Raw genomic sequence first — 14,550 nt, 5'->3', positions numbered from 1 at the left:
GCTCTTGTCATGCTGCCATCAAGATGAACGTCTGTTGATGAAATTGTGTCTGCAGCTTTAATGACAAAGACACATCCGGCAACTGAGATAATTAGGAGTCCCATATTGTAGGCTGGTCAGTTGTTCTTGTTGCAGGTCTTTACTCAATGTAATATACAGATGTTTAACATAGGTTTGTGTGAACCATTTTCTCAGAAGGGTGGTAGGAGATGGGTGATTGACTCAATGGATATGGTAAACCTGTAGATGACTGTTAACGACTGCAATTAGTCCTACAGGAAAAAGCAAGGGATAGTATACAGATGACCATAGCATATGTAATGAGAAAAGAATCCAATACTGTATCTCTGTTCAGACCAGGTCTCTCCATAGTTTTCAGTTTTCACAGAAGTTGCTGAAGTACTGGGGGAGGGGAGTACAGTGGTACCTCTGGTTACGTACTTAATTTATTCCAGAGGTACGTTCTTAACCTGAAACTGTTCTTAACCTGAAGCACCACTTTAGCTAATGGGGCCTCCCGCTGCTGCTGCGCTGCCAGAGTACGATTTCTGTTCTTATCCTGAAGCAAAGTTCTTAACCTGAAGCGTTATTTCTGGCTTAGCAGAGTATGTAACCTGAAGCGTATGTAACCCGAGGTACCACTGTACCACTAAAAATTGCTTCTGCGGCACATTAACATGGCCTTGAGTTCACCAGTTTAAACCCTCAATATCATTTATGGATGGGGAAGCATCAGTTTAATTGCAGAATTTGATTGTTATTTTCTTCTGGGTAGGTGTGATATCTCCACGTCTCACAAGCATATTTATGCTGAAATTATATAGAAAGCCTTCTCTGGAGACCAGTGCCTGTGTTGCTTTGTTGAGCACAAGGAAGCCAGTGCTATTTCTAATATAATTGCATTGCAGTAAAATAGGCCTCTCCTTCCTATCTCAGTAAAACTTGATTTATTTGAGGAGAGCCCCCTTTGCCTTCAGAATGGAGAACTGCAAGCCCTGCACATTTTGCTTTCCAGTATAAGCTGTTAAATAGTCACCTGATATGCTACTTACTGCAGGAGCAATGCAGGTGCAAACTGCGGGGGGGGGGATTAATGGACAAAAGGGGATGAGACTTCTTGCCATGCTCCCTGCTTCGGCGTTATCTCAAATAAACAAATTGCTTGGCTGCTTCCAAGGGAAAGATAATTTAATTTTGCAGGCAGTTGCAAAAACAGATAAAAGCTACACCCTTCTGTAGTTACATACTTCCTGAAAGGAACACATTCTGAAATGAATTTAGAGAGGATTTCCTTTTGGTCTCTGTAGAAAACACAGAATCATTATCCAGCATGTCTCAAAGAACAAGGGATCAGAATGTGGTTTCTCAGCCTCTTGACTCCCCAGAAACATAATTCACTGTAGCTTTTCCAGATCCAGACAGATACATCTGCCAGAACTACATACTCAACTGAGAAATGGAAGACGTGGGTAGAGAGTCATTGGAATGGTGAGGAGTTTTGGGGTTTCTTTGATAAAGCTTGTATAAGGGGACTAGCAGGGATGCCATATAAGTGGCAATAAGAACCAAGTTTATGTTCCTGGATGGCAGTGGGGAGGTTACACCCAAACATATGGTTTATTGTGTCTGTCTTCATTCTTTCTTTCGTCTATTTTTTTTTTAAATTTTTTGTCCATTTCTTTCTTTCTTAAGAGCCATGATCAGGATTGTGACTGATGTGTAGGGAAAGGGGCTTAATCCTTTCCTTCTGTGCCATAATTCCAATTAAAACCACCCCTGCAGCTTCCTCACCATGGGAAATAGCACAATTTTGGCTGGGAGCGAGCGAGCGGAGCATTTCTCTTTCCTACACATCATGCCCTACACCCTGATCACCAGCAGCTGCTCAAAAAACAAACAAACAAAACCCCTAAACATGTTTAAATGTGATCACACCTTTAATGCCTCGTGTACTTTGGACATTAGAAAACTTGATGTTTTCTAGCACAAGAGCCTATCGAAAGAGCAGGAGAGCCAGGATCTGCTTTCCTATGTTCTCTTCCAGGTTGGGAAGACTGCCTATGAAAGCTAAGCATGGGTAGCCTCTGGCAGCAGCTTGCTATCAAACATAGGAGCTTCCCATTTTTAGAACAGATGGGGAACCAAAGAAGATGCTGCTTATGGTTGGCTAATTATTGTGGGTGTTCAGTACTGAAGAGTTTATCGCCACTTACTGCGCTGTGGTTTAAATCACTGTGCCGCTTGGGCTTACCGAATTGGAAGGTCGGTGGTTCGAGGCCCTGCGACAGGGTGAGCTCCTGTTGTCCCTGCTCCTGCCAACCTAGCAGTTCGAAAGCACGCAGTGCAAGTAGATAAACAGGTACCACTCTGGCAGGAAGGTAAACGGCGTTTCTGTGCACTGCTGTGGCTTTGCCAGAAGCGGCTTAGTCATGACCTGGAAAAACTGTCTGCAGAAGCTTACAAACGCCGGCTCCCTTGGCCTGTAAAGCGAGATGAGCGCCACAACCCTAGAGTCTTTCCCGACTGGACTTAACTGTCAGGGGTCCCTTTACCAGAGTTTACCTTTACCTTTACTGCCCTTTAGCCACCTGGATTGCATGCATTAAGGGTGGTAATGATATGAGGTTTTCTCTGTCCTTTTCCCTTTGTGGATTCTAAATTCTGTGAATATGACCCAAGAGAGTGGCAGGTATTTTGGACTGATTAACTTGTAGTAGAAGGGCAGTTATGTGTTAAATGGAAGCACGTGCATCTTGCATTTCATGGCACCAGTTTTTAAACCCAGGAAATAGGCCTGATTATTATTTTGATCAGACAAAGGAAACAACAGAAGGGAAACAACCTTTTTATTATTTAGCTTTGTTGTGATAAGTCTAATAAATATGTCCCTTTAAAATGAAGCTTTTGAAATGTAACTGGGAAAATCTAAAAGTAGGGAGATAACTGGAGTTAAAAGAATAAGAATAAATACACCTGGAGAATTGCATGTACTTGGGTTTGCATTATACCCAGCATGAAGTGTCATAATTCTTTGAAGCTGCTAATAGGATATAAATAGCTTCAGCTCAAATAATGCTATATAGCTCTGGAAAGAAAAGAACCAGGGAAATTATACTAAGGCCTGTTATTCCAGAGTGCCTGTATTTCATGGCTAGAGAGAAGCCCGCTGACCAGATTAAACCATAATGAAATTGTTCTCTGATAAGATCAACCACAGCTGCTTTTTAGCAATTAAACTGGTAAGAAAGCAAGCTATAAACAGACTTGCAGCCTGGGTCTAAGAAGAGCTTGCAGGTGTTTCACTGAATGAAGTATGTGTCTTGTCAGAGGATGGGTCACCTGGTGCCATCATACTGATGTCGTTAAAAACACACACGTCATACTACTAAAACAAGTTCCACCTTATTACCTGTAAATAGCAGTTTGCTGTGTTCATGGCTTCTGGATGATGCACCCCTAATTACCTTTTGAATTTGGGGAGTCAAGTGCCTTAAGTATCGCTCAAAGGGAGAACAATGGAGATCTGTTCCATATGTGGTGGATATGCCAGAAAATTAAAGCGTTTTGGGGCTTGATTTATGAAGAACTTAAAAAAATGTTAGGAATTACATTCCCTAAAAAACCAGAGTCCCTGCTATTAAGCATAGTTGATAAAGAAATCCCAACCAAACTAAAAGAGGTTTTTTTGTACGCCACTGCGGCAGCTCAAATTCTAATCACAAAGAGGTGGGAAGAACAAGAACCACCTTCAATAACAGAATGGCAAAGCAAATTGCAAGAATTTGCTGAAGTGGCCCAGATAACTAACGGCTTGAGAGGGGGATCAAAGCAAAAAATTCAAGAAAATTGGGCTAGATACATAATATATGTTAAGAAATATAGTAAGGGATGGATAGTTATGTCAGCTTTTCAATAACCTTGGGCAAAGAAGGAAGGTTACGAAGTGAAAATTTGGTACTGGTTGATATCGTAGTGAAACAAAGATGTATGTGAAGATAGGTAGACATGTTGATATACACTCACAAGTAAGAGTGAGTTATACGGTTGGGTCTGACAGGAAGTCGAATGGGTGTGGAATTTGTGTTGGTATTGGTTTTCTAAATTTTGGGGTGGGTGGGGGGGAGGGTAGTTCTTTATTATTTTCTTTTCTATTTCTTTCATGATGTTTTACTTATGTTTACTTAAATGATATGATATGTTATGGGTATATTATTTAAATCATTACAGATCCCCTTGTAATAATTTACAGGGGAATAGAATTGGATATTAGTTAAGGATTGGATATCAGTTAAGATCAACAACCAAACCAAGCAATTTTTTCTTGTTTTGTTTTGTTTTCAAAGCTTTTATTTTTATTTGTATATGGAATGTTTATGGTACATCCTTTTATTGATTTACGAAATGCATATTGTATAATTTTGTTATAAAATGTACAAAAGATAAATAAACAATCTTTTATTTTTTATTTTTTTAAAAAATAAGTATTGCTCAAAGGTCTGCCCTAAAATTTAATTTCTTTTTGAGCAAAACGACTCTGGCAACTCTGTTTTGAGGCAACTATGACACAGTTTGAGAGGTATGTAACAAGTACTGTAGGATTCCAACATGGATGAATGCCATGTTTTATTTTGTCATGGGCAGCCAAGGAAATGCATAAATGTGCACAACCCAGCAACGATTTTGCTTGCAATGGAAAGGAATTGCACGAGCATGGATAATATTTGAAAAACTCCTTAATTTTACCATCAAGCTTCAGGCATTTCCTTTGTTACCTCTCTGCTGTTGTTTTTCTTACCACCATTGTCTAGACATTGTGGCTGGCTTTGCAGTTCCGTCTCCCACTCACAGTGTGGGCTCATTGCAACACTTGTTTTAATCATAGGATAGATGATCTTGTCACCGAAAAGTCTTACAATGGTATGATAGCAGGCCATTAATAGTTAATAGTAAAGACAAAAAAAAAATGCCCCAAAGGACCTATCGGCCAAATGGATTCCTGTGCCATAATGGTGAAATGTATATACTAAAAGGTGGGTCTGAGGCAGTTCCCAGCAGGAAGAATGGGAATGAGTTAATCACATGGCTTTAAATGGCACCTGATAAATTACTGACCCATCAGTTTATATAGGTCAGACTTAGGTCAGCTCTTCTGTTCATCATGAAGTGAAAAAGGAAGTCACGGGGTAAATATTGCTCTGTCAAGGGATACAGCATCACTACCGGTATTTGGAGAGCGCATAGGTGAATTTATATATATCGTTTCTATCAAATAAATAATTGTGTGCCTGCATCATCTTTTTAATTGGAGATCCTTAAAAAGCACAAAAACTCTTAAACTCTTGGGTTACAAGAATGGACCTGCATGTAACATTAAATCAGGGGTTGTCACCAAAAATGTCAACTCTGCATTTAATTCTTTCTCCACTATCATAATGTTGCATATATTACTACCTCTCACCAGCAACATCCAAAGATGAACACAAGCTGAACATAATTTGTACTGGGAGCCCATTTTTAATTTATGCATTTTTAAGAGGAATCAAGTTTGAAAGTGACAGATGAGAATAAGACAACAGGATTTATTACCTTTTGTCAGTTATTTCTCTCTAGAGTTGTAGGAAAGGCCAGCTTTCAATGCAGCTTGGGTACTGTTGGGAACAGTGAAATATTTTCTCTCTCGGTGTATGGCTGACAAAGGAATCCAATAAATATAGATTTGGGTTGTAGTCGTGTTTTATGATGCAGCTGCTATGGACAATTTGGTGCATAGTGGGGACACAAAGTAGATGCAGTGGGTAATAGATTTTGTTGTTGTTCAGTCGTTCAGTCGTGTCCGACTCTTCATGACCCCATGGACCAGAGCACGGATATCACCCCATAATTAAGACTCATAATTCACTGCATGCGTGTTTTTCCTTGCAAGGCGTTTTGAATTCCAAAAGTCTCCCTGTAGGGAACCGGATGCATATTCACCATGATGGCTAAGGTTGGGCCAGGTTGACATTCTGGTTTTCAGATGCCCACAACTTATTTTGGGAAGTCATCAAAGCTACTGAGTTTTATGGATTTTCTGAGTTTGGACTGCCACATCTCCCCATAACTGAATTGCTGACTCTTGGAATTCTGCTCTGATGTGCATTCCTGTTGCTGTACTGCTGCCTTGTATTGTGAGCTGTGGGGTTACTTAGAAATACAGCTTCTCAGATCAGGCCATAGCTGTCAAGTTTCGGATTTGAAAATAAGGGATCAGCAGTCTCACCTATCCCGGGGACAGTCACATGTCAGTGGTGGGCGGAGCCAGAAGCAAAAGTGGGCGGAGCAGCAATGTAAACTCCAAGCGGCCTCGGAGCGGAGCAAAGAGGAGGGCAGCCAGCAAAGAGGAGGGCAGCCATGTGCTCCGTGCGATGGATCCCATCAAAACAGGACAGGAAGCAGCAGCTGCTCAAAGGCAGCCAGGCTCCGCCCGCCAGCTAACCCTATTGGCCGCCTGAGGGGCTCAGCGGCAACGTATAGGGGCTGATGCAGGGGGAGGAATACACCCCCCTGTAAGCACGGGAAACGGCTCCCACTTGCTTTGAGGGCTGAGGCTTTTCTCTCCAAGTAGGCGAGGTCTTCCCACCCAGTCCCTGGTCAGCAGGGGAGGAGCTGCTTCCATTAAAAACGGGAAATTTAAGGGAAATAAAAAATAAGGGAGAGCAGCGGGAAACTGCTTGAAATAAGGGAGAATCCTGGGGAAAACGGGATACTTGACAGCACTGGATCAGGCAGCCATTGCATACCTCAGCAGCCCAATGCATGTGATATGCAGCTTGAAAAACGTGTATATCATGCTTCATGCATCATGTTGGAGTCCTGATTTTGATGGCGTCCTGATGAATGTAATCCATTACTTCTCTGAGAAGATGAGCAGAATACAAATGGCAATAGTAATAATTAGACAGACAAATGAACAGAAGGTCCCAGGTTCATTCCCCAGCATCTCCAGGTAGAACTGAGGAAGGAAGGCTCCCTGTCTGCTCCAGTCATTGTAGACAGTACTGAGCTAGATGAACCAATAAACTGATAAAGGACAGCTTCCTTGTGCTCCTGTTCCTGTACGACAAATAGCTCAGTCAGTAGAGCACGAGACTCTTGATCTCAGGGTCATGGGTTTGAACCCCACATTGGGCAAAAGATTTCTGCATTTGCAGGGGGTTGGATTGAATGACCCTTGTGATCCCTTCCAACTCTGTACTTCTATGATGGTCTTAAACTAACTTAAGAACAAAATATTAATATGAAGCCGATTTCTGGAGTGAAGGAGCTATGTGTTTTCATGACACAGACTGGGTTTCAGAATATTATTCTTGTACAGTAAGGTGTCTTTTTTTTTTTTTTGCCTTTTCCTTTTCTGCCTAAAAGGTGAACAAGGTGTGTGTTTTGTGTCACACTGTAAAAGCCATACTGTACACTGCCTGGCTTGATCCTCAAAGCCACAACAGGATACTAAAACATCTGAATTAATTTCTTTGTCATGCTAATATTCCTGACCCAAATACTTTAAATGGAAATAAATGTGATTAGAGGGAAAGGGCCTTGGTTTTCAGCATATAGCTTCACGATAAGGCACAGCAGTGAGAATTCTTGAAACTTACTTTGTTTTAAGAACCACTTTATTATTACACGTTTTCAATAACATTTTTCTTCAAGGCTCCCCCCCCCCAGCATCTGCCATCCTGGCTGCTTGTGTCACTGACCTAATATGTATTGACTTCAGCAACCCCAAGCCCTGTACAATTAGGCCATCTAGTCTGGCCTCCGCATGAACACAGTCTCGCACATTTCAAAAGATTAGTGTGCTCCATAGAATAGTGCCAGTCATTACAGTGTGCCACAGACCGAGTGCACAGCAGAGGTGTACTGTGCAAGTTACAACTTTTGAATAAGAATGTATCTGTTGCAATTAAAGGATTCAACTAGTTGTACAACAGCTGCGAGGAAAAAAGAAGTCTCAAACTGAGCAATTGTATCCCTCAGCATGGGTGAGCTGACCAGGGTTTCATGCAAATTTTCATTCTTAGAAAGGACGAAGTTTAGTTTCTGTGAAAATATCCATCTTTGTGTGGGGGACTTTAAACACTCTCCCTTGCTAGATAGAGTGCCAGTATACTCCAAATTTCCAAAAATCAGTGAAAGCGCTTGAGATGGGATTGTTCTCAGAGCTAGAGCTGCACACAAGGAATGTGGCTTGGTTGTTCTACAAGAACAGGTATCTGCCAGTACCATTATAAACGGAACTTGCCCTGCTTTCCATTTCCTCATACATATAGGATTCTGGCCTTTTAAAATAAAGCACTTTCCCAGCAACACAGATTCTCATGGGAAATAATAAAAATATAATATACTTAACGTTTGTAAAAGTAAAGGGCGCCAGGATGATTAAGTCCAGTCGAATTTGACTGTGGGGTGTGGTGCTCATCTCTGCTTTCAAGCCAAGGGAGTCGGCGTTCGTCTGCAGACAGCTTTTCCAGCTCATGGGGCCAGCATGATTAAACCGCTTCTGGCCCACGGAACACTGTGACGAGTGCCAGAGCGCACGGAAATGCCGTTTACCTTCCTGCCGCAGCAGTACCTATTTATCTACTCGCACTGATATGCTTTAAAACTGCTAGGTTGGCAGCAGCTGGGACAGAACAATAGGAGCTCGCCCTCCTATTGTTTGAACTGCTGCCCTTACGATCCGCAAGCCCACGAGGCTCAGTGGTTTAGACCACAGCGCCATCGCGTCCCTCTTAACATTTGCCTTGCACTTCCAAGTGTTCAAATCCTTCACATGTGTTATTTGAGTGTAGCTTCTGATGCACACAGCACCTTGATCATGATTATCCATGATCTAATACTACGTGGCCTCGAGTGCTTTTGCCTAGCTGTAATGTGTCATTGATCTGTAATAACACCTCTTGCTTTAATAGATGGAAGGCAGAGACATGTGGGTAGGCTCTGATTTTTGTGTGCTTGGAATGTAACCTACGGTACAAAGGTGAGAGTTGCATCCATTGTGCCACCCACCTTGCTTCTGGCCCCCCCCCCCACCCACCCATGTGGTCCCTGAAAGGTTGCCCATGAGTGAAGGTGTCCCTTAGGTGCCAGTGCTTAGCTTGTTAAGGTCCTAAACAACTTTGGACCTATAAAGAAGCACCTTCTCCCATAACCAGCCAATGCCCTTGTCCAAGTTACTCCAGCATTAAAGGTGAGGATTATGTTCTCTGGGGAAAAGGTTTGTCAGCTACAGCCTCCTAGCTGTGGAATTTCATCTCAAAAGGAGGCACACCTGGGGCTAACACCACTCTTTTGGACTCTAGGGAATTTTTTTTTAATTCACTCAGACATTTCAAGTTCTATTTCTGTTCTTTTATCTGCTGTAAATTTTATTTGTGGTATTCCTCCCTCCCCTGCCAGCGCAACCATACCTTTTTGTAAACCATTCTGCACACCATTTTGATGAATGATGAATGGCATAAGCATCTTTTAAAATACATAAATGCATTAAAATGCTGCTGCTAGGAAGAAGTTGGACCATTTGTCATACCATGTGTGTGTATAAATACACAATGTATAAGACAGACAGATAGATAGATAGATAGATAGATATACATGGATGATAGTATTTTTGGAACAGAATTGTATTTTATAGTTTATTTGAAGTAAACTAAATGAAAATCCAAATGGTGACATCCCACATTACCCACCAACTGAATTTTTGTCTTGTGCCTGTTTGATTTCTGGCGGAGAGATGTGCCCCATTGGACATTCTTGGCATCCGAGGCAACATTTTCACCTTGCCTCTTCATAGATCTGCTGCTGAATTCATGCTGTCACTGCTCTTGGAGAGGGAAGGGAATGGCTCAAGCTTTCAGGAGCCAAAAGAGTCTTGAAGTAATGCATCTCAGGCATGTTAGTTCGATTTTGTAGCGTGTCCTCAGTACAAGTAAGAACACAATGAGTGGACAGTTCAGACATGCTGCAGCCCCTTAAAAACAAATTCTAGACAAGGTTGTTTGGTGAAATAAAGGGTGAAATAAGTGTGCCATTTTTGAACCACACATTACTGGCAAGTGTTTGAAACATGATATTGAGCTGGTCAGCCTATGTATGCTGGAGACTCAGATTTGAAGCATCCCTAATGAAAACTGCATTTAAAAAAACAACAACACAACTATTTTTATTGGAGACAACAGTGTAGGGTGTTTTTTTTCTGTTCCAGCAGAAATGTTTTCTTTTTCCTGATTTAGTGGAGAGCAGTGAGGTGAACCCCAATCATGCTAGAGTCAACATAGTTTTCACCCGTGATATTTCAAGAGATTGAAATGTCCCCACAGGAGTTCTTTGCCAAGACCTGTGGATTTTATTTTTATTTTACAGAAGCTCTTTGTTCACACTGATTCACAGCCTTAATGCATTGGGAAGTGGGGCAGGGGGTGGGCATAGGTCAGAAGCAATAATAACAATAAAAACTGATGCCTTTGCACACTGCATAGACGTGGATTGAACCTGGAGACAAAGGATATGTTTGGGGAAGCAATAATAGCCTGCTAGAGTGTTTCTGTCAAAAGCATTTGTACATGTCAGTGTCCCCGTCCCTGGCAAGAGATAACTTTATTTGCAACAAGCTTGGCAGGAAAATAATAACTGGGGAGCAGTATTTAGCAAAAATCATTTGGCTGCCTCCAGGTGTAGTAATAGGCTAATACAGTGTTTTTCAACCTTTTTTGGGCAAAGGAACACTTGTTTCATGAAAAAAATCACGAGGCACACCACCATTAGAAAATGTTAAAAAATTTAACTCTGTGCCTATATTAACTATATATAAAATAATTCTCTTGAATAGGAATCAAATAAACAAATTTTTCCCACGGCACACCAGGCAACATCTCGCGGCACACTAGTGTGCCGCGGAACAGTGGTTGAAAAACACTGGGCTAATAAGTTCCAGAGAGAAAGGTAAGGTTCTAAGCAGCTGTGTGCTATTTCCCATTGTAGTCAGGAAGACTAAAACCTCATTGGCATTCTGCAGAGATAACAGAAGCGAATCCGGTCCATCAAATCACTTGAGCTGTCAGGAGCGACACTGGGGGCTTTTCACCCGCAGCCCACACAGACTTTATTGTACGGAGAAAGCGATTTAAGTGAATGTAATAGGAATGCAAATCCAGCAGTTGCACTTCGTCGCTTTAAGAGAAACCCTCTCTTGTGAATCTAGCTATTTGTTGCTTTGCAAGGATCTGTGCGTTTTCCTTTTGAGTCTGGCGAAGTCAGGGAAGACCTTCATCTTCTCTACTGTGCATCTATCTGGACGGCTTCTAGACTGCTTCCTCAGGAGGAAATGGCTTTCACCTCATGGCAAATTTTGTCCCCCATGCAGTGGACGCGTTGGATGTGGACAGCTGTGAGAAGCAGCGGAGACTACAGTCTCCAAGCCATGCAGCGAATCGCTGGAAATAGGCAAGTCAGCCCTAGTCCTGTCTTTCAGGAAACTATCACACCATTAAATTCATTTTATCAAAGGCCAGAAGGAAAAGCTGCCATTTGACTAGCTGAAATGCTTGCCTAAGCAGTTTTTAAGGCAATAGTGAGCTACATTGTTTGATTGAATTTTTTTTTTAAATATCCATATATATATTCTCCATTTATATGTATTTGTATTTCAATGTTCCCCATCCCATTCCAGTTCATTAAAGAAAACAATATCCATTCAGCTTTAATTCTAGAAAGACTACATCCTCAATTGATTGTCCGCTTATTTAAATTTTGTTATTGTAGGCCTTTGTATTTCACATCCATCACATCTTTATTATATCAGTGTTTCTGTTCTGCGTCGCATATGATAACGTTGGCTCCACTTTGCATCCTCGTGTTTCACTTGTTTGCTGTCATCATATTTCTTCTGAATTATTATTTATGTATTTATTTATTATTAGGCTGCCTACCTCCTGTACACTCAAAGTACATTTTTCCTCAAAAGAATCCTGGGAACTGTAGTTTGTTAGAGTTTCTGGGAGTTGTAGTTCTGTGAGGGTTCTTTTTTGGGGGGGTGCTTTAAACATATGGTGTGTATGCAGTCTAAGTTTGGGACAATGTGTTTGGTGGAAGTGTGATCTGGATGAACTGTATAGCAGGGTACATAGCTTAAAATTAAGACCTTGAATGAAAGAATTCTGAAGGGAAATGGGGTATCATTTCAGATAGTGAAATGGGCACAGAGGTTTTGGCAGGAGGAGGGGGGAAGTAAGATTCAAGAAGATCTATCAATCTGCTTTTGAAAATATTTTAAGTTTAATCATAGAAGAGCAGCATGCATTAATAGTATTTGTTGTGATTATAGCTACAGTATGAGGCACCTCTCTCCCAGTTTAAGGAAAGGAATTTGTTTAATTTGTCTGAATAGCTATTGATAGTACACAACTTGTGAGTGAGCTGGAAATAAAGATAGCATATGTGGTATGAAGTGAGGAGGCTAGTGTGAAAAATGGGAATTCCCCATCTCCCTAAATGGTGCCTCCCCCCACCCCCCCATCTGAAAGGCACCCAATGTTACTCAAAGCCTGTGTTCTCTTGTTTTGTAGGAACTCACACTCTGCTGCATATCAAGGTAGATTGAACCGGGATTTAAAAGAGCTTTATTAGGTTTGCTTGCGCTTGTGCCAAGGAAAATTCCAACATCTCATTGAAAGGCCCCATTGACATTGTTTTAGTTTGCCTGGGCTGAAGCCTCCTTTATGTTGAAAAGGCAGGCTTTTCCAGGCAGCATTTACTTTACCCTGTGTGCATGTTTGCTTTTGTGACGCCTTGACATCTTTCATGTCAGTATTTCTTCAGGGTGAACCTGGAAACATGATATTCTGTTCCAGAAATCATGCTGCAAAAGGAAGCTCAATATCTCTGAGAAATGCAGAGGTATTCCGGCCTCAAATAGAGCTCTCTGCGTTTTCCAAGTATCGTTTGTTGTGTTCTGTTTTGTGCAGGTGATTTTGAAGAAGTAGCCTGTATGTCCCCTTTTTTTTCTTTTACACCTGTATTTGTTTGTTTGTGTTCAGGAGTTCAGACTCTGAAGAAGCCTTTGAGACACCAGAATCTACAACTCCCGTGAAGGCTGCACCTGTGCTACCACAACCACTGCTGGAAGTTGCAGTGTTTGACATAGAGGAACAGGAAGTAAGACCTCAGCTTCCATCCGAGGACACAGGTAACAAATATACAGTGCATGGGATGGGCTTCTCAGAGTATTTTGGTCATCAGGGTATAGCTCCCTCTGCTTCCTGCAAATGATGATGTCATTTAGCTTTTTTGAGATGAAGCTGCACGTTTTAAGTTTGGAGACAGTCTCTAAGGAAAGGAACTGGGCAGCACTCCACCCCCCCAAAAAATCCAATAGTGGAGGAGGATCTGTTGGAGTGTTAATGGTATAAACTTCCATCTTTTGCTCAGCCTATATATATACGTTTAAATAAACCATATATCACAAAATTGGCATAAACCTTCTGTGAACCCCTTCTAAAAGAAACTGAAACCTGAGTGCATGCTGCTCCCTTGAGGGTAACACTATGAAGCCAGCTGCTGGTTTCTCTGTTGAACCAGAGTTCTCTTCCCATCCCTTTTGTGCCACACTGACTATATGGTCTCTAAGCTATTATACTATTTTAATCCAGCATAGGACCCCCACCTACTCACTACTTGGCTTGTTCAATAGATATACAGAATAGAGGATAAGGAGTCAGTCCCTGCATATTTTCGTGCAGCAAATCGTTGTCCACAGACTACACTTGGCTTGTTCAATAGATTTACAGAATATATTTTGTATGTTGTACAAGCTTATGCCAACTTGTGAAGTCATGGGACAGTAATTTTGGTATCTCCTACTTAGAACCACCAAGCTGTGGCTGTAAAGATAAGGCACCAGAAATTGTAGGCTCACTGTTGAGCTTTTTATTCCAGCAGCAAACCTCTGATACGGTAGAAGCCACTGAAGAAGGTAGCGCTGAATGTCTGTGCACATCTTAGTTGCTTGGGATATGGGAGAAGTCTAATGGTCTTAGCCAGATATCCTTAGTTTTCTCTATAAAGCTCAAGGAAGTCAGGATAAACTAGTCAAAGCAGGTAGCTGTACATGATTTGGTCACATCTCCTTGATGCATGTGCACAAGCTTTTTTTAAGGATCAGCATCATTTGTTCACATTTTATATGATTACTATAGGAAAGACATGCAGCGGTGGCATGCAGACACACTAAGTGTGAAGAGGCCTTTTACTATTGGGATTTTCCAGCAGGATGTACATACCACCCCCTGCTTTTCATTTGTCTTTTCCCTGTTTCAGGTAGCTTTGTATTTAATGTTATCTGAGCAAAAAAGAAGTTAATTTCCCCCATTTGTCAGAGAAATGTAAATGAGGAAGGGAGATCGCATATGCTAAATAGGATTTGGAGTGCAGTCTTTAATTACAGAACTAGACTGTAATTCATTCTAAACTCCCCGATTGTTCACATCCTTTTTTGCTTCCCCTCGGTCTCTTTTT

General features: G+C 41.5%; 1 protein-coding gene across 9 annotated transcripts in view; it reads left to right on the top strand.

The window, feature by feature from the left end:
- The window catches only part of TACC2 (transforming acidic coiled-coil containing protein 2), a 161,784-nt gene that overhangs the window by 90,908 nt on the left and 56,326 nt on the right, over positions 1 to 14,550 (top strand). For all 9 annotated transcript variants that reach the window (XM_033149503.1, XM_033149498.1, XM_033149497.1 and 6 more), the window contains one exon: positions 13,074 to 13,222. In XM_033149503.1, coding sequence (XP_033005394.1) covers positions 13,074 to 13,222 — 149 coding nt within the window. The remainder of the gene's footprint in view (positions 1 to 13,073; positions 13,223 to 14,550) is intronic.

The sequence above is a fragment of the Lacerta agilis genome, chromosome 5 (genome assembly GCF_009819535.1).
Source record: "Lacerta agilis isolate rLacAgi1 chromosome 5, rLacAgi1.pri, whole genome shotgun sequence".
Taxonomy (NCBI): Eukaryota; Metazoa; Chordata; class Lepidosauria; order Squamata; family Lacertidae; genus Lacerta; species Lacerta agilis.
Note: the sequence above shows the minus strand (reverse complement) of the source record. Positions and strands in the feature narration are given on the sequence as shown.